Source organism: Hyperoodon ampullatus (genome assembly GCF_949752795.1).
Source record: "Hyperoodon ampullatus genome assembly, chromosome: 4".
Lineage (NCBI taxonomy): Eukaryota > Metazoa > Chordata > Mammalia > Artiodactyla > Ziphiidae > Hyperoodon > Hyperoodon ampullatus.
The window spans coordinates 61,753,108-61,771,487 of record NC_136917.1 but is presented as its reverse complement, the minus strand read 5'-3'; the positions used below and the strand labels follow the sequence as shown (position 1 = coordinate 61,771,487).

Sequence of the window (18,380 nt, the reverse complement as noted above, 5' to 3'; positions counted from 1 at the left end):
CGCAGTTACTTGATGGCTGCGGTAAGGGACCTGATCGGGGGCTGTGAGTGAATGTAACTGACCTCCTCTGAGAACTCAGGCAGATCCATTTTGAGGAAGAGATATTGAGACCTGAGGGATGAGGAGGCATTAGCTGGATGAAGGAGGGGAGGCAAGCAGCTTAGGCAGAGAGGCTTTAGGGATCAACAGGCTACTGTGTCTCGAGCCTGGAGTGCAAGAGAGTGTGAGGGGATGAGGCTGGAGAGGTTGGTGGGGGCCAGAGGATGCCGCATCTTGTAGGCCAAGGTTAGAGTTTTGTTTTAAATCCTGAGAACAAGGAGAAGCCACTGGAATGTAAGCTGGGGCTGGAGGCAGATACTGGGATCGGACGCGTGCTTTGGAGAGAGGCAGAAGTGAATGCTGGGCTTTGAATTCAGGTCACGTTGGTGGAGATGGAGGGGAGTAGATGGAGCAGAGTGGTGTCTAGGATGGACTGCACATGGGAAGATGAAGAAGAGTTCGGGGTCAGGATGACCACCATGTGCTTTTTACTTTGGGCAACCAGATGATGGCTCAGTTTACTGAGATGGAGAAGACTGGAGGAAGGTCTGATTTGTATGGAAAGGTGATGAATTTTAGTCACTGAGGGAAAGCAGTTGCTATTTTTGCTGCTGCAAACACTTCTGAAATGGTCATCCTGATGGTGAATAATAATGATAGCTCACATTCGAGCACTTACCACATGTCAAACATGAGCTGAACGCTTTACCTCCAATGTCTCCCACAATGTTGAAAATCCCATGAGCCAGGTACTGTTATTGTCTCCATTTTACAGATGAGGAAGCAGGTTTTCGGAAATCCAGAAGCATGAGCATGGCATGGAGTGGATGGCCAAGGTCAGGTTACCGGGCTCCAGGACTCTGGCTCTTGGTCTCTACATTATGCTGCTTCTCCTGGTTCCTGGCATCTTTAACCACTTCCCTAATTTCTACCCTACCCACCCTCTTACCCCCCATCAGAAACGTGTTCTCAACCCTCTCGCCTGCCCCAGTGACCCATTATGGAAGAGCAGCCCAAACACCTATGTCATGGGTCCTATTCCTCAATTTAGCTTGCAGGCCCAGCCCTTCCAAGGTAATTCCAAGACATCATGGGCTTGATGGAAGAACAAAGGGCAGGAGGATGTGTGTGCATAGATCGACCTTCCTGATATCCATCTAAATGTCCAGTTAGCACATTATAGTCCACTTACCCTGCATATCAGCAGAAGACAGACATGAACTCAGCCACATCCTTTCCAGGGGAGAATCTGGGTCTAGGTCCCAAATGACAAAGGACCCATTACTGCTCAACTAATCTAACACTAGCTGAGAGATGAGAATGAAATTATTTAGGGTCACAGTCCTGGCAAAAAGCAGGAATCTAGTCCAGTTCCTCATAGTGACCCTGCTTGGTTTCTAGATTCCAGATCTACATGGCGCAATTACTTAGGAATTTCTTCCAGAAGTATCTGTTCATTTGAAGTGGCCAAACCTTTGGCTTAGGTGGCTAAGACCACTGAAACCCTGTAGAGACATCAGAAAGATGGTTTCCAAGTTATCTCCATCTTAGCATTTTTTAGCTTTAACCTCTTGATGCCTTGGGACAGTATTGTATTAAGGGATCCCAAGAGCCTCCTGGATCACTCTGGCTTCAACTGGTTCTGGTCCAGGAACTTCAGGTGACCTCTAAGCCAGAAGTCCACTGATAATCACCCCCCCTCGCATTTTTTTGTGGTTACAATAGAGCTGTGGTGAGAGCACATCCTGTTTGTGGGTCAGCTTCTCCTTTCGGCAGTGCTGCCTCAAGCCTAAGGCTCAGTTACAATAGCAGCTAATGTTTGAGCGCTAGCATGTTACACTGATTATGTCATTTGACATTCAACCCTGTAGAGCTAGGTGATATAATAATACTCATTTCACAGATAAGGAAATAGCCTGGGATAGATTAAGTAATTTGCACAGGGTCACACAACCAGTGAGCAGTGGAGCTGGGGTTTAAAGCCAGACAGACTCCAGAGCTTGTGCTTCTGACCACTCTGCATCCTGCCTTGAGATCTATCCATGGGGAGATGTGGAGGAGGAATACGCTGTCTCTACATTAGTCTCTTACCCCTCACAGACCCCAGGCTAAAGCTGGAGGGTCCCACATATCAGCAGTGTGTGATTTCATTATGCCAGCCAGGGCTCTCATACCTCCTTAAAATTTATTCCATTTCGTCTTCTCTGCAACCAAGGGTCACATGGATTAGCTGAGTTACCATTACTATAGGCTAGAAATGTTTGGCTACATTTCCAAAAACCAAAGTGTTCTGTGAGGTTATCATAGAATTAGCTCCATTAGGGCTTGGTTGGTGTTAGCTCTCCAAGACATGGGTAATCAAGCCCAAGATGAACTGTCAGCTGCTCATCTCTGCTGCTTCATGGGATAGGAGCAGGAGGGGGTCTTGGGCACTGGCTGAGAAGTGGTGGTGAGGAGCCCTAGCCTGAGACTGGAGCCGTAGCAAGTCTTTTCCCAGCCTCAGCTGGGGTCCTTAGATGGGTTTCAGTGTCAACCCTCACAAAAAGTTTGTAGAATTGTGTGCCTGTATGCATTTTGCCAGACAGGCGTCCTTAGTATTCTTCAGATTCTCAAAATCTGCGTGACCCCTCAATGGTTTAAAACTACTCGATTAGATAATCTACCAAATCTCCTTTTAGTCAAACATTCTCTAAGCTCCGGTGTCCTAATGAGCCAGGTGACTCCTGAAACTTTTAAACCACCATAAAGAATTCTCCCTAGAATTAGATTAACTTTGAAAATGGTCAAGGTTATCACAATTCTTTCTATTCCCTCTCAGGTTCTTTGAAATCTGCTCCTCCAAGCTGGGCTTATTCATCCATTGCTTTCCCGCTGTGTTTTCCAGAGCTGGCCTCCCTGTCTACCTTGGGCAGAAGTGCAGAGCAGCTGCCCCCATCGCCTGACCCTCAGGCCCTTCCTTCACCAGGTGGTTCTGGTCTAGAAAAGGGTTCTGGAAGGGCTCAGGCCCAGAGAGGCTCTGAGAGCGACGGAGTGGATGCCAGGTCGGAGGAACCACCCCACAGGGAAGGTCTCCATGGATCCCTATTAGAGGGATTTTTTTTTCCAGCAGATGAGGCAGCAATTCCTCTTTGAGACCCACTCGGAAGACACTTGCCAGAGCAAGTAACTGACTGACCCTGGGGAAAGGTGGAGCTGGAGAGGAGCAAGCATCATTAAAACTGACCTGGGCCACAGCGAGGTGGGAGGCGCGGTGCACTTGGGTCTCAGCCTGCTCAGGATCGCCCTGCCCTTTATCCCCCTTTCCCAAGTGGCGCAACCAATGATCAGAGCGTCGTCAGCACTGGGTCTAATTCGGTGAGGTTTTATTGTAGAAATGCGGCCCCTGGAGATGGAGGACACTATTTCCTGACCACAGGGTGCTGCAGGTGGGACCCTGCGCCTCTAGACCGGCTTCTCCTTTGCGCGTGCGGGCAGAGAAACTGGGTCCTCAGACCCGGGCGGCACCCATTGAAACTCGAGTCCCCTCCTTCCCCAGGGGACGAAGCTTCCGAGAGCCATCATTCCCAAGTCCAGCTGAGTTCACACTCAGATCCTAGTGGGACCCTCGGTGCCAAAGAGTGGGAGAGGTGGTAACAGCCGCAGGAAGACGGCTGCAGGGCCGGGGACTCCGGACAGGCAGCTCCCGGCTGGCTGCGCGCTCGGGTAGTTGCGCGCTCACAGCGCCTGCCCCTTGGGTGTGAAAAGTAGGGAAGTCAGCGGACGGCGAGAAAGGCTCCCTTGTCCGGGTGGGAGCGCCGTCTTGCAGGAAGGCCCCCCCCCCGCCCCCCCGAGCTGGGCCCGCTGTCCAGGGAAGAGAGTCCTCCAGGGAAGCAGAACCTTAGTTCCCTGCGGCCACGAGGATCGGGACCTTCTACAGCCTCCTAACGCCTCCTCCTACTCCCTTGATGCCCAGGGTGCTGCTCGAGGGCGGGAAGGGTGTTGGGGTCGGGGCGCAGTGTTCCCAGGGGCGTCAGGTGCACCCTGCCTGGCTCACACCGACTGCTGGTGGCGAGACCGGCGAGACCGGCACCGGGCGCCTGCCGGCGTGGCTGGCTCCGCCGCTACACCGGCCGCATCTTCCAGGGCGCGCGGGCGTCCCGCAGCGAGCGGTCGTGGGGCAGCGCGGCGAAGGCCGAGTGGCGCAGCTGGCAGCCGATGAAGAGGACGACGAGCGCCACGGAGAGCAGCAGCAGGAAGAAGAGCAGCAGGTAGGTAGGCAGGTCGGGCTTGGCGGCCGCGCCGTCCCGCATCCCGCGCGCGGTAGCTAGCTCCAGCGGCAAAGCGCCCTCCGCCTTGACCGTGGTTGCCAGGGCCAGCGCGCCGCCTACCGCCGCTTCGGGGCCGCCCGTGGCGTTGAACACGTCGCCGTACATGGCCCGCGGGGCCGCCGACCCCGGCCCGGCCGCCTCACTTCGCTTTGCGCCGCCCGGCGCCGCCCCGCGCCTCCATGGCGTGCCCTGCTCTTCCCGCTACGGGTGACTGACCGCGAGCCAGATGCCTGCGGGGTCGCCGGAACCGCGGAGCCCCGGGGCCGCCGCCGCTCCGTAGCCAGCCGCGCTCAGCTGCCCTCCCCGCGGGGTGGTGAACCCCACGGCTCGGAGCTGGACGGCTCGGCGCCCGCGACCCCCGGACTTTTCGGGTTTCTCTCCGTCGCTACCCGCGGTCCCGAATCAGCGACCCGGGTTTACGGCCGCCCTCTCAGCTCGGACCCCAGCTCCGGTGAGCTCCGGGCTCCGGGGCGCCCCTGGGCTACGGCGGCGGCGAAAGCTGAGTGGTGAGTGTGGCCGCAGCTCGGGATCCCTGCTGGGCGCCGCCAGAAGCCGAATGCACGGAGGGCGCAGGCAGAGTCCTCCGCGTCCTCCCGCGCTGCCGCCGCTGAGTCTCGGAGCAATTCTGCAGCCTCGAGTCCCTGTTGAGATGCCGGGTGTGCGGAGAACCTGTCCCCGCTGGCTTCGGCTGCTGCGCTCCTGTCTCGAGCTGGAGACGGAGCTCTGAGGCGCCCCGCGCGCTCAGGTCCAGGGCGGGGTGGGGGTGGGGGGGTGGGGGTTGGAGGGGGGCGGGACTGGAGGCGGCTGTCCCCGGGGGCTGCGAACCAATGAGAGCGAGAGAGGACAGGTATGCACCCCCCCCACCCCCCCGCCTGGCCTCACATCACTCTGGACAGAAGGACACACAGAGAGGGAGGGAGGAAAAACACAGGGTCATGGAAAGACAGACGGACAAAGAGACGATTACAGACCTGTGAACAGAGACACACGCAAAATAGAGACAATATGGACAGCCAACCGGTTCAGAGACCAGGCTCAGACAGGCATGGATACCTGTTTTTGTTCTCGTGGACATTCTCCCTCTAGGCACAGCCTGGTTGGCTCCGAGTCCCAAGACTGGGTAGTTTGGAGAGGGCAGGGAGGCCCTGGGCAAGGGCAGAGGGCTCCCAGACAAGCTGGGGCTGGTTCCGTGGGCCCAGGCTCCTCTCTAGCTGAGGGCACACGTGCTTCCCCACCATGAGCTCACTTTCTCAGCGCCCTTGGACTTTTCTGCTCAGGCACAGAGGGCAAGAGGAAGACGTGATGCTGGCAATGGCCCACCTGCCCTTGGCAGCCCTGGCAAAGGCTTGGTGGCCAGGACAGGGGTGAGCAGTCAGCAGAACCAAGGGGTGTCTCCTTTCCAGGAGTCCACACTCTTCACTTCCTTTGCGAAGTTTTCCAAGCCCCCCAGATTAGAATGGGAACCAGTGGCCTGGCCACCGCAGCCCCTGCACTCTTCAAGAAGCACTGACTGCCCTGGACTGTCATGGTCTGGCACGAAGCTAAAGGAGGCAATTGCCCTCAAGGTTCTTCAAGTGTAGGGTCAGGAGGGAGTGTGCCTCCTTCCATTTTGCACCCTGGACACCTCAGTCCTCACCCTAGTCCCAGCTCTGAGACACCTACAGGGTCAGCCAAGGTCATAGCCTTGTCTCCCTCCCCCACACCTCCTTCCCCCATCAAGGGGTACAGGATGTGGGAGAGCTTGGTGAGCACCGGCCGCAGGAACCTGTGGGAAGATGAGTTCGTTATTCACCTCTTCCCCACCGCACCTCGCACCTGCCCACAGGCTTAACAAGAGCAAGCAAGGTGTGCAAGGCCATCCTTGGCCAGAGCGCATTCCCACAAAGCCCAGCTCAGCCCAGGAGAAACACCTCTGCAAGCTTTTTGTATAACACTGAATTGTGGGCCTGTCCTGACCCTACAGAGAGTTTGACTGCTTGCTAAGTGAGGTGCAGAAATGCTCCAGAGACCCTCCTCAGTGTTTTCCTGCAGTTCCATGGACAGGCCTGTGGGGAGCCCCCCTGAGCATGGGGGTAGGTGTGGGTGTGAGGTGGAGAGCGGGACCTGGCAGGCCTTAGCACGACCCCATCTGCCCACCTTGGTCCTGGGGCACTGCCCAGTGTGCTCCAAGGGCATAGGGCCCTGAGCCCCTGTGCCCGGCTGCTGCTTAGGCCAACTCCTCATTTTCCAGATGGGAAAGCTGGCTCCGAGAGGGGCAAGGCTTATCCATGTTAGCACAGGACAGCCTCCACGTAACAGTGATGCAGCAGCCGTGGATGTGGGCTGCTCAGGCAAGGAGCAGAGTCCCTTCCTCAGAAGGCCTGAGCTATTTGGGATAGCATTTTACTCAGCCAGCAGGATCCCAGGGACATTATGTGAAACCGGAAGAAGCTTCCTCAGGGACACTGTCAGCCAAGGGGAGAGGCAGCATGTGGACTGGATGGAGGGGATTTTATCCAGGTGAAGCCCCTGCTGTCAGTAACTCTCTGGGTCTTGGGTCTTTTGTTTGTTTTTTAAGGTACAACAAAATTAAATTTTTCTTTTTCATTAGATTGTGCCCATCTGCAATATATACAATGAAGAAAAACATCAAAATGTTTTTGGTTTGTAGCTTAGTTTGTGGTTTGGCCTGGAACTTCCTCCATATGTTTGTGTGGGGAGTCATGGTGGCCCTGCCGACTCCTGCTTCCTCTCCACCCTGCTCATGAGGTCAGGTAAGACACCAGGCAGTGGCAGGAAGGCTAGGTGCCTCAGTTGAGAGGTCCTAAGTGGAATCTGGGCCAGGCCTCAGCCTTTTGGGCTATAAAGTAAGGGTTTATGGTAAGTGATTTTGGGTTCCAAAATTGTACTGTGATCATCCAGGAAGTGGGCAAAGAGTAGGGAGTGTCTGCAGAGGGCTTGGTGTGGATGGAGGGTCACTGCAGCTCCATTGCTCCTGATGGGGCAGGGAAATCTCTGCACCTGGGGTCCCTGGCAATGCGCATTCCTTCCTCAGAGCTGCTGCTTTTCATCAGCATTTTGCATTTTGCAGGCCTTGCAGCCTGTGAATGGAGGAACTGGGACTTGAACCTGGTCATTGGGTTCCAGAGTCCACACTGAACCACTACCGTGGGCCACCTCCAATTTAGAGCAGTTCTAGTAGCCACGGTTCACACCTCTTTCCATGGGCCAAGCACTTGCTGCTCACAAAAACCTGTGAGACAGACACGCTAGCACCTCCATTTTCCCAAGGAGGAAGCTGCAATCCCGAGAAGTGGTGTCACCTGCTAAGGTCACATGGCTGGGTCAGGGTGCCAGGGAGCCTCAGACTTGGCAGTCTGTTCTCATCTACTCAGTCTTAAGCTGCTTTTTCTAGTGAGAAACTTAATGGAGAGTGTGGTCAAACTGCCTTTCCTTTTGGTAAAGTTGGAGAAGGTATGTTGCCCTTTTTAGGGGGTCCTTTGGTCCCAAAGTGGGAGGGCACTGTTTCTTTTCCAAAAGATGTTCAGAGAGGATGGTCACGTTCCCTGAACATCCCCAGGCAGGAAATTAAACAAGGTTGGTGCTGAGTAAATGCAGAGATGAGGTTTACACAGCTTTTTACACAAGCCAGAGCGACCTTCCATTAGGAAGCTTTGTGTACCCATACATTTAAGTCTCGGGAAAGATTATAAAGGGGCTTGGAGGTTGGCTTTGACAGACAGAGGTCACAGGGCTGGGATCCCTGTGGGACCTCTTCCCCATTACGTGGTCACTGAGTGACACACGCTCCCTCCCTGCTGGCCTGTCTGCGGAGAGACCAAGAGAGGCGAGACAAGGGTGCCTTTCCTGCTGCGATGGGGCCATTTGTTAGCTGTTAAATGGAAACTTGGGAGACTGCAGGCATTACAGCCCCAGGATTTCATAAACTGCTGCACCGGCCTTTGGTGCCTGGTAAAGCTATTTTTCTTCTGCTCACTAGGGGAATTATTAAAGCACTCAGCATCACCAAGAGGCTGGGGTGAAGATCAAGGGTGAAGTGTTGCTGTCTGAGGTTGGAGTTCACTGCTGCTGGTGTGGGTTTCCCTGTGTACTGTGAGTATTCGACCACTGTGGAGTGGTCTCCGCATCCTCTGTGAATGCTGGTGATGCCCTTGCTTGCAGACTTTTATTTTAACCATCACCCTTGGCAATGTTTTTGTTTTGTTTTGTTTGGGTCTGTGTGTGTTTTTTGTTTTGTGTTGTTTGTTTTTGTTTTTGTTTGGTACAGATGGCTTTGGCAACCATAGTGATTTCTGACTGAAGTTTGCATTTTAGAATGTCCATTTTAAGAACTGAATAGCAAGTAGGCCAAGCCCAGGCTCTGAAATGAAGTGATTTTCCAAATGGAAGCAGACAGCAGTGGGTTTGGAGAATGGTCATGCCAGGGCTTTCGAGGGGTTGCAGTCTGGTTTGTGAAGCAGGAAAACTGGAGAAAGGATAGGGTATGAGGGAGAGACGGTTCTGGAAGGAAAGAGCTCACAAAAGGTCTCCAATCCCAGAAAGGGCGTCTCCACCTCTGTCCTCTGATCCCACGGGCCTGTGGGTCTCTTAAGGTCAGGGGGTGAGATGGAGAGTCAGTGACATGATTCACGGGCTGCCTGGGACCTGGATGTGCAGGCTGTGGCTGCTGGCTCTGACTCTGGTGATGGGGTGACTCTGGACATTTTTTGGACAAAGTCTCACTGGTTAGTGCCTCAACATCCTTCTCTTTGGTTTCAGTGACATGTGACCTCGCCTGCCTTTCTGAGTCCCTCTAGCTGTGTGGCCTCCAGCCAAGTGGGTTCCAGTGACACAAGGCTTGCAGGCTGCTGAGACATATTGCCACCCCCGGGCGCCATCACCTAGCCTCCTGTGGGAAGGACAGGGGTTTGCATGAAGGTGAACCTACACTCCTGCTGCTGCCTGGGCCTGACCGGGTGTTGGGTGGAGTCACGAGTAGGGTCATTGCACACTAAGCCACAGGCCACTGCTCTGGCCAAGAGTGGGAAGTAGGCTGAAGCTGGGATGGAGCCAGCATATGCCAAAAGGAACAGGACTGTTGTTTGAGATTAGTAGCCAGGCTCAGGGGTACCTGGCCTTCTGGCTGGTGCCCTCTGGTCCCTGTATCAAGGCAGGGGGTACCTGGCCTGTGAGGTTACACTTGGAGGGACACTGAGAGCCAGAGGGGATGCCTGGGGCCCAGAAGTGGTGACCGGCAGCAAGGCAGGGTGGGGGTATGTTCAGTCAATTAAGAGGCCCCCCAACCCACCCCATCTGTGGCATGTTGGAGAACTACTTCATGCAAAGGTCTGGGACTTGGTGGTGAGGCCAGGGCAAAGGAACTCACTCAGGAAGAGCTGGCTCTTTTTGGATTGAATTGCCTAAGGTTTGGTATGCATACATCAAGTGGGATGCAAGATTATTTTAGATGGCATGTGGGTACGGCGTTAAACATCATCGAATTACACAATGAGAAAGTTAATGTCTTCTAATCAGCTTTAATTATTCTGATGATGGCAAGAGGAAAAATCCAGTGTGGTCCTGTGTCAGTTTGGATCCTCTGAGAAGCACATGCAAGAGATTTACTGGTAGAAATGCCTGTTGAGGGTAAAAGGTGTGGGAGCTGGAGTACGCTGGGAGAGCCTCCAGGTAACAGTGCGGGTCTGACACCTCTAAGAGGAGAGGGGTAGGAAGGACTTGGTAGGAAGCACCACAAGCTAAAAATGTCTCGTGCAGACCAGTGGGTGGCCTGTCAGAAGAGCCCTGTCAGGCAGGATGTATGCAGCTGTGCGGAGTTGGGCTCAGAGGGTGGTCAAGAGTAGCACCATCTGTCCCCTGCTGGGGCTGGTGACCTTTCACAAGGGGCTCTTGAGGCCTGAAGGAAGGGACAGCTGCCAGGGGTTGAAATCCTAGCCAGACTCACCCCTCCTCAGAAGCCCCCCTCCTCGCCCCCAGCCCCTGGTAACCTTTCCTCTCTGGCCTCGCCGCCCCCCCCGCCACAGTCTCCAGCTATTTACTGATGGCTTTGACTGGGTGCCTCAGATTCAGAGTCTTCCAAGGGTGAGAGTTGCACCCTTGGGTTCTGAGTATGGGCTAAGGTCAGAGCCCTGGGTCTCAGCCAGACCCCCTCAAAGCCAGTGCTTTGTTTTTGTGGTCAGTGGTATAAAGTTCACGTGTGTCCTCTCATCGCCGTCGGCATTGCCGCGGGGGCTGCTACAGCCCAGGTGCTGAGCCCCTTGACCTGCCCTGTGCTCTGTGGTCCATCCTTAGGGGCAGATGCAGGTTTTGTGGAGCCTGCAGGTTTTGTGGCGCCTGCAGCTCCTGCATCTCAGGGGCCCTCTCTGAGAACAACAGCACAAAATTAGGTTTTAAAGTAAATAATTATTTAGAATGAGAAAGAATCAAAATAAATGACAAATTTTAAAAAGCTGACCAAGATCCAAAGTACAGGAAAACAATCCAGACTGGCTTCTGGGGCCATACGATTCAAACCATAGTTCCCTTCCATCATCACATTCCTTGGTACCCGGTGTTTGGTGACAACTCCATATCTGGTCCCCACTCTGACCCTGCACCTTCGTTTCCTGACACCTGTGAGCTGAAGTGGTGGGAGTTCTCCTGGGATCCCCAGTGGAGGGCTGGCGGTACCTTACCTCTAAAGTAACTGGAAACCACTTAGTTACATGCACTAACACTTGGAGAAAATGTATCTCCAACTTGGCCTCCTCTCAGCTGGATTGCCCGAGTTTCCACGGTCCCTTCAGTGCCACCCAACCTGAGGAAAAGTGTGATGGGGGAATTTGTAGTGGAAAAAAATAGTCTTAGCTGTTGCTTTTGCAAATTTTATAAACACATGACAGGTCAATGTGAGCTGGGGGGGCCTGAAGCTTAAGCTTCATTGCCTCACCGTAAACCCAGCTGGATCCATCCTGAACACGTTCCTCTGCCAGAGGGAACCTGTTATCCTTAGGTCACTGTCCGAGTCAGTGACCTACAGTGGCTCCCACTGACCTTTCTAAAATGAAACTCATTCCCCTTGATTTTTATTCTGGTTGTAAAAGTAGTACTTCGTCATTACTAAGAAAATATAAACAAGGGTAAAGGAGACAATGAACGTCATCCTGGAGCAAACCCTGCAGGCAAGCAGTGACAATTTAGTTTCAGTCTTCTTCCATCCTCTGCTAAGGGTTTGACAGGACATTGAGACAGACAGGTTGGAATGTCCAGACGTCAGCACGTGGGCTCGCGTTGTGCTCCCCCTTTCAGTCTGGCTGGTTATTCTAGAACATTCCTGATTGCCAGCCTCCATTATTGTTCCCACCCAAAGCCCTTTAAGGCTCAAATGAGGGCCTGACCAGAAGATGTGACACAACTGTGGGTCTTGATAAGCGAGATACCTGTTTTGGCTCCAGCCTGTTTGAGATGGTGGGAAAAGGTCTTTCCTTGTCTGCTGACCCAGATCTGGGAGCTGAGGGTTCCCAAGGACAGACAAGCCGAGGGCTGGTCCTGCTTCCAACTCTGTCTGGGATGCTTGATATGGGGGGTGGGGAACAGTAAGGGCAGGGGACCTGCCACAAAGGAAGGACTGGGCTCAGCCTTCTTAGGGTTCAGGTATGGCTGAACCTTTACCTGGGAGGTATAATGGATGGCTCAGGCAACCTGTAACCTACCCCCATGGCCGGAGGACAGCACCAGCTAGAAAGACTTGGTCTGAATCAGCAGGAAACTCTAGGATTGGGGACCTGCATGGAGGCGTGTCACCAGCTCTTGTCGTCAATACATCCTTCTGCTGGCCACCCCCAGAGGGTGCCCCTGGGCAGCCTGTGGGGAGGCTGGACCAGGATGGGGAGCTGCAGCTCTGCTTCCAGATTCTGCTCCAGAGCTGGGGTCCTGGGTGGGCATTTAGAGGCCTGACTCCCCTCTCAGGGGTTGAGTCCAGGCTCTGCATGGGCAGGCGGCATGCCTCCCTACTCGCCTCCCATCCTCAGGACCAGGCCAAGCCTGCAAACCTGGTCCTCTGGAGAAGACTCTTCCTTTGTGATGGGCCCCCTGGCAGCTGGTCTGGGCTTTCTGCAGACCCTGTCTTCATGGGCACAAGTCCCAAAGTCACTTCCCAAGTTAACAGGAGGTGGGAGAGGAGAGACATCCTCTGACAACACCCTTCCTATCCCACCCCCCTGCCCACGTATACTTACCATGTAGGGGAGGATTTCCATCCTTGAAAGAGGAGGAAAATCCAAGTTTACATAATTTTGGAGCATATTCTTTCAGGAATAATTAGAAAATTATTCCTAAAAGATTATTCCTAATTTCCATAAAGGAAAATTATGTTTTCTTTTTCTTCCAAAGTTTAAACAGAACAAAACAAAAAACAACTTGGTTTCTCTCTCATAAAACTCTGAGGGATCCCATTATCCTAATTTTGGATAAGTCCCTCCCTGCAGCCAGTCAGCCCTGCTCCACACCTCCTCGGGCAGGATCTGGGTGTCACGGGGGACAGCTCTCATTTCTTCCCTGTTCTTCCTGTGCCTCTGCCTCTGGATGGTGTCATCTTCTCCCATGAGGAGTGACAGGGTCCGGATCCTGGTCAGAGGCTACGAGCAGAAGGGACCATGGATGTGGGGACAGGGCAGAGAAAGGCCCCCTGACTGAAGAAGCAGCACATTGGTGCTAAAGAACGTTCTGATTCACATAAAGAAACCTGAGAGAATGTCCTTTTTGCTCTGTCAGTTCTTCACAGGGAGGGAGGGACAAATATGCCCATGGCCTGATTCATGAGGAAATGTGATTATTTAAAAAAAAATTTTAAGTGAGAGAACTGAATCTGTCCTTTAAGTGGCATTTTAAAACCTAAATTAGAAACTACATTAGCATTGCCATTTGATGCTGAGGCACAAGAAATTTGACCCGTTCCTCCCCTGGGGCTCAGGCTCCCAGGTCAGAAGTTAGGGGGTCTCCATCTGAGAAGGTTTCTTCTGGAGAGTCATGCGTGGTCCCTGCACCTCAGTACTGCTGGGGAAGGGGCTTTCCCCACCACTCCCTACGGAGGCAGCCTGCAGGCTCTCTCTGCTGGATGGAAGAAGTGGGCTGGATGACTGGGAATCATCTGTCCCTTCTTTGAGAAAGCCTTTAAAATGACACTCCCCCAGATACAGCATTGAGTGGATTTTCTCAACATCGCAACTACAACCAAAGAGGGAAAACAGGAAGATGCATGGGGGTGTTAAGGGCATTTGAGAAATGACAGTCCCCCATCCAGCCCGGTGGAGTCCTGAGTTCACCGGCCCGGGCAAGTAAGGGAGTGTCCTGCACTGCCCCACAAGGGTTGCTGAGCCGTGGGGTAGTGTTCTCCAGGGACTGGGTCTGTTTCCCCTTATGCTACCCATTCTCCCCAAACCCCTTCACAATCACCTGGGAGCTTTTAAAATGCAGGTTCTGTCTCAACCCCAAAGATTTGAATCTAGCATTTGGAGCTGGGAGTGCACGTGCGTGTTTGAAACAAGACATGATGAGTAAGGGCAGGGACGTGGCTGGCACATACGGCACCTGTGGGTGAATTGTGAGAAGGTGCCTTTCTGCTTGCCAGGGCAAGGGCAGATTTTAGCCTCTGGTTGTGCCCTACCCGACAGCAGGCCACATTTGTGCAGTGCACACACTGCTCAACCTTATGTGGTAGCCCTTAGAAGAGATCTCCCTGATTTGGGGGCAGGGTCAGGAGGGAGGTGAGGAGAGGAGAGCTGGTGGGAAGACGAGGTGACCTTAGTTGCTGGTGGGTCCCTGAGAGGGAGCACAGGGGCTCTCTGCCTTGGAACAGAGAATAGAAACACAGAGGGTTTGGGGGAACAGGGTGCAGAGGGAGATAATAAATAGCTTTCTTGGGTAGAGCCCTAGGGAGGCAGAAGCCCCCAGAGTGTGGATGGCTCCCCCAGCCCCACCGGGTGCGAGGCGGTAGAATAACTCCTGCAAGCTCACCTTAGCATATGTGGAAGTGCCGGGGGAGGGGGCACAGCTAGCTTCCTCCGGCTCTACAGTGGTTGGGAGACAGAGGAGGGCTTCTGTGCCAGTGCTCCAAGGAGGCCATGAGAGTGGCAGGACGTGCCTGAGGACGTCTGTTGGATGGGAATGAGGGTCTGTGTAGCAGGGACCTGCAGGGCTGACCTTTCAGAAGCAGAGCGAACAGCGGTGGTGGACGCCGGCGCAGGGAGGACCACCCACCTGCAGTCCGCAGAATTTAGCTCAGGGCCAGGAGAGTAGGTGTGGGGACTCGGAACTGAGATTTCTACCACTTCAGAGGCAGGATCCTCGCAGAAATCGACTCATGGAAAAGCAACGGGACATTTCTTGCCCACTTGAGGTTGTGGATTAAGACTGATACAATATGCAAAGAAACCCAAAAGTAAATACCTCCTAATAATGATCTCTGCATGGTAGGATTAAGGGCAATTTTCTTTTTCTTCTTTTTGAGTGCTGAGGTTTTTGAAATTTTTTCCAGTGACCATGTTTGCTTATTTAAATGAGAATAATAATATTTTAAAAACTGTAATTTGCTTTTTTATCTCTCTCCCCTCTCTGGGGTCCTCGTTCCTTAAGTACGTCATCCATCACGCTTCCTTCAGCCCCTCAGAGCCCCCTCCCTGCCCCGACCTGGCAGGCACTGGCTGAAGGTGGGGCTGGAGCCCAGGAAGGTAGCGGCCCTAGTCAGGAGTCCTGGAGTCACGATGACACCGTCACCAAGGACACCTTCCCGTCCTCTCTGCACCCACTTGAGAGGACAGCCAGGATGGAAGGGATACTCTCATCATTTTTGGCGTTGGGGAGATTATCTCTCCTCCCCCCAGGTAGGATGGTCTAGGCTGGGCTCTGCTGAGCCAGAGGGTGAGTGGGCTGGGCCTTTCCACTGTCCAAACTGCCAAATGACACCCTTTCTGCTCCTCGGGCCCCTCAGAGCCCTTGCTCGAAAAGGCCCATGTGGGCCAGTCAGGCCATTTGGAGAGAAAGGGAGAAGATGACAAGCCAGTGGGCCCCTTTAAGGCATCCCCGCCTGGGAGTGGGGCAGGGATGAAAATAGAGGATGGCAGGAGCGGGGCTTAGTGAGCTGGAGGGAGAAACATGCTGATTATTAAAGAGCGAATTACCTGAGTCTAATTACAAACACACTTAAGCAGCACATTTCTTCCTGATACACAACGGAAGTGGCTCAGATTCTATCACAAAGAGTCGGAAAGGGTGATAAAAGTAAAAGATGGATCTCAGCCATGTATCTTTCCCTTCTCCCCCCGCCAATTAGTTGTGGTGGGAAGAGAAGTGGACCTCCCCCCGACCCCCAACCAACTTGGTCAGCCTGGTGGGAGCTTGGAGCATTCTCCCTGCCATTTCTGTTGGCAGAACCCGCCTGCATGGGGATGGAGGAGATGGAGGGATGAGGGGTCCCTCCCAGGTGATCCAACGCCAGGACACCCAGAAAGCTTGCTGTCCTCACTGGGGCAGGTTGTCTGCTCAGGGCTCTGCTCTCTGACTCCAGGTGAGCCCTAAGATCCCAGGACAGAGGGATCTCTCTGCCTGTGCCCCCACGCAGGCATGACATTTCCTCACCTCCAAGAAACAGGACACCAAATCCAAACAAGGCCATCCCTGGAGAATGTTATTACCCCAGCCCCTGTTAGTGTTTCCGGTCCCTTTACTGTGTTTTCACTTCATAATGATGCTGTTTGATAATGGTTATGCAACACAGGGTAGAGTGGGGTTGAACTGCCCCACTTTTTCTTAGTGCCTCCAATTCTTTATGCCCCATCTTTTCTACGTGTCCAAATGTTACACATCCTTCCCAAACTTCACCTTGGTGAAGACGAGAGCTAGCAAGAGCACTAGACCACGAGTGCCCATCAGTCAAGCAACCTGATAACTATACTGCTTGGCAAGGGGGCTTCTGTAGCAATGGCGTCCAAATACAGTCGACCCTCAGGAGCATCTTAAAATATAGATTCCTAGGCTCACTCCCTGTCTGGCAATCTACAGTATCAGCAAGTGTCCCCAGGGATTCTGAGGCAGGGAGTCCTAGGACTGCACTGAGAAGTGCCCTGAAAGGCTTGTCCCTCCTTCCCCAGGCTGCCTCCCAGGACAGGGCTTCTACACATGTTGTCCAGCCGGAGGGCACCCCTTCCATTCACCTGTGTTCATGGGCACCCACCCTGCACCCAGTCCCGTTCACCAGGCTCAGGGGCCTCCGGGGGTTGAACTTCCACTCAATGGGACCCTTGCATTGCATAAGCTCTTTCTATGCAAAGAGGATAACAAATCCTGCCCTGCCCACCTGGCTGGGTTGTTGTTTTAATTAAGTGAGATAAGGGATGTGAAAGTGTTCTGAGAGCTGTAAGGCTGGGAATCGAAGGGAGGGTTATCTGTGCCTGCTAGGCAATGATTCACTGACTGTCTTGTGACATCACCTCTGTACTGTCCACCAGGCTTATTAAAACATCTCACAAATCTACTTAACCACTCCCAGCTGAGGGCTTGGCTTCGTTGACTGGCTGCACTCAGCTTGTTCAGCAAAGCCTGCCTCCTTCCACAAGATGGTCAGAGCGGTTTTGTTGGTTTCTGTTGGTGGACAGAAACAGGATTTCTTCCCAGGTGGAGCAAAGCTGACCTGGGTAGATGGGAACCCACACTGTGGCTTCATTAACACTTGCTGACTTGCGTTCTTGGGCTGTTGATTGAGGCCTCAGGAGTAAGTCATTCTCTTGGGGTGAACGGGTAAGATTCCTCTCCTCTGGTGGGAGGACCATGCTTCGGTTCCTTTGTTTGAGTTACCTACCGCTTGGGTGAGACGCCACCTCCAAACTTAAAGTCTTAAAACAACACTCTATTGTTTCCTGTGATTCTGTGGTTGACAGGCTTCAGCTGGGCGGTTTTGCTCCCCGTGGCTGATCCTCGTACGAGCCTGCTCTCAGTTGGGAGCTTGGCTCCACTGGAAAGGACCGGAGGCTTCTCACCCTCCCAGGTTTCTCTCCACACGGCGTCTGCACAGTGAGTTGTGCAGCCGAGCTTCTCCACGACGTAGCAGCCGCCTACCACGAGGACGAGCCCATGCTTACGGAGCCACTGCTGGTGCTCAGCTGGACCCACCAAGTCACGGGACCAAGCCTAGCGTCCACGTGGGAGGGGAAGAAGCAAAGGCAGGCGACCCCAGAGGCATGCGTCCTGGGGGCCCTTGATGTGCTAATTCCCCACAACCTCGCTTTCTTTCTTGGGAAGTCACCTCCGTACATCATAGAAGAGGGCAGCAGCCAGGCTTGTGTTTACCTGCTCTCTCTCCACTGGCACCAGTGTTGCTGGGCTTGGAGGCCTGGGGTGTGACTTGGGGAAGTTCCAGAGACCCCCGCTCCTATGCTCTGTGCCAACGGTGGCTTCTGTCCCTGGGTGACCACAGCCTGTACGGAGGAGACTCAGAGGCCTGGCAGGTAAGCAGTTTCTCTGTTACTTTCTGCAGTAGCACAGCTGCACACGCATGCTGCCTCTTGCACGTCAGTTCTGGCCTTCTCTTTCTGGGGGTGGCCTCCGGAGAGGCCTGTGGGAGCCCCTGCACAGGCTCCCAGGCTGCATGAAGATGGCGCCACAGACCCTGTCACTCTTCACATTTGCTTGGGTTGCCTCAGGTCTCTGCCGCCAGGGGACCCTTGTGACAGTGTGTGGGGGGCCCTGCCTCCTCTGGCTGGAGAGTGCTGGGAGCCAGATCCCATTCTCACCTCCAAACCCCTCTCCTCATGTCTCTGACCAAGTGGTGGGCACCGGGGGTGACCAGCGGGGTCTTGGCGTGCCTTGGGTCTCTTCAGAGTTGCGGGCACCTGGCCCAGGACCCTGTGGGTAGATGTGCACCTGGGCTGTGTGGGGAGTGACAGTTCCCTTGGTTTCCTCACACATCTGGGCTTTTGTCTCAAACCTTCAGCTCTGTTTTCTGGAAGAGGTCCCTTCTGTTTCACCTCAGGCTGAATCTTTCATGTCATATGTATGTATGCAGGG

At 53.8% G+C, this 18,380-nt stretch overlaps 1 protein-coding gene across 1 annotated transcript; it reads right to left on the bottom strand.

Annotated features, from left to right (window-relative positions):
* Positions 1–4,139: 4,139 nt before the first annotated feature.
* Positions 4,140–4,451, bottom strand: SMIM32 (small integral membrane protein 32; the record flags this gene model as incomplete). Its single annotated transcript, XM_079703302.1, has 1 exon — positions 4,140–4,451. The coding sequence occupies one exon, from the start codon at positions 4,449–4,451 to the stop codon at positions 4,140–4,142; it is 312 nt and encodes a 103-aa protein (XP_079559428.1).
* Positions 4,452–18,380: the final 13,929 nt, after the last annotated feature.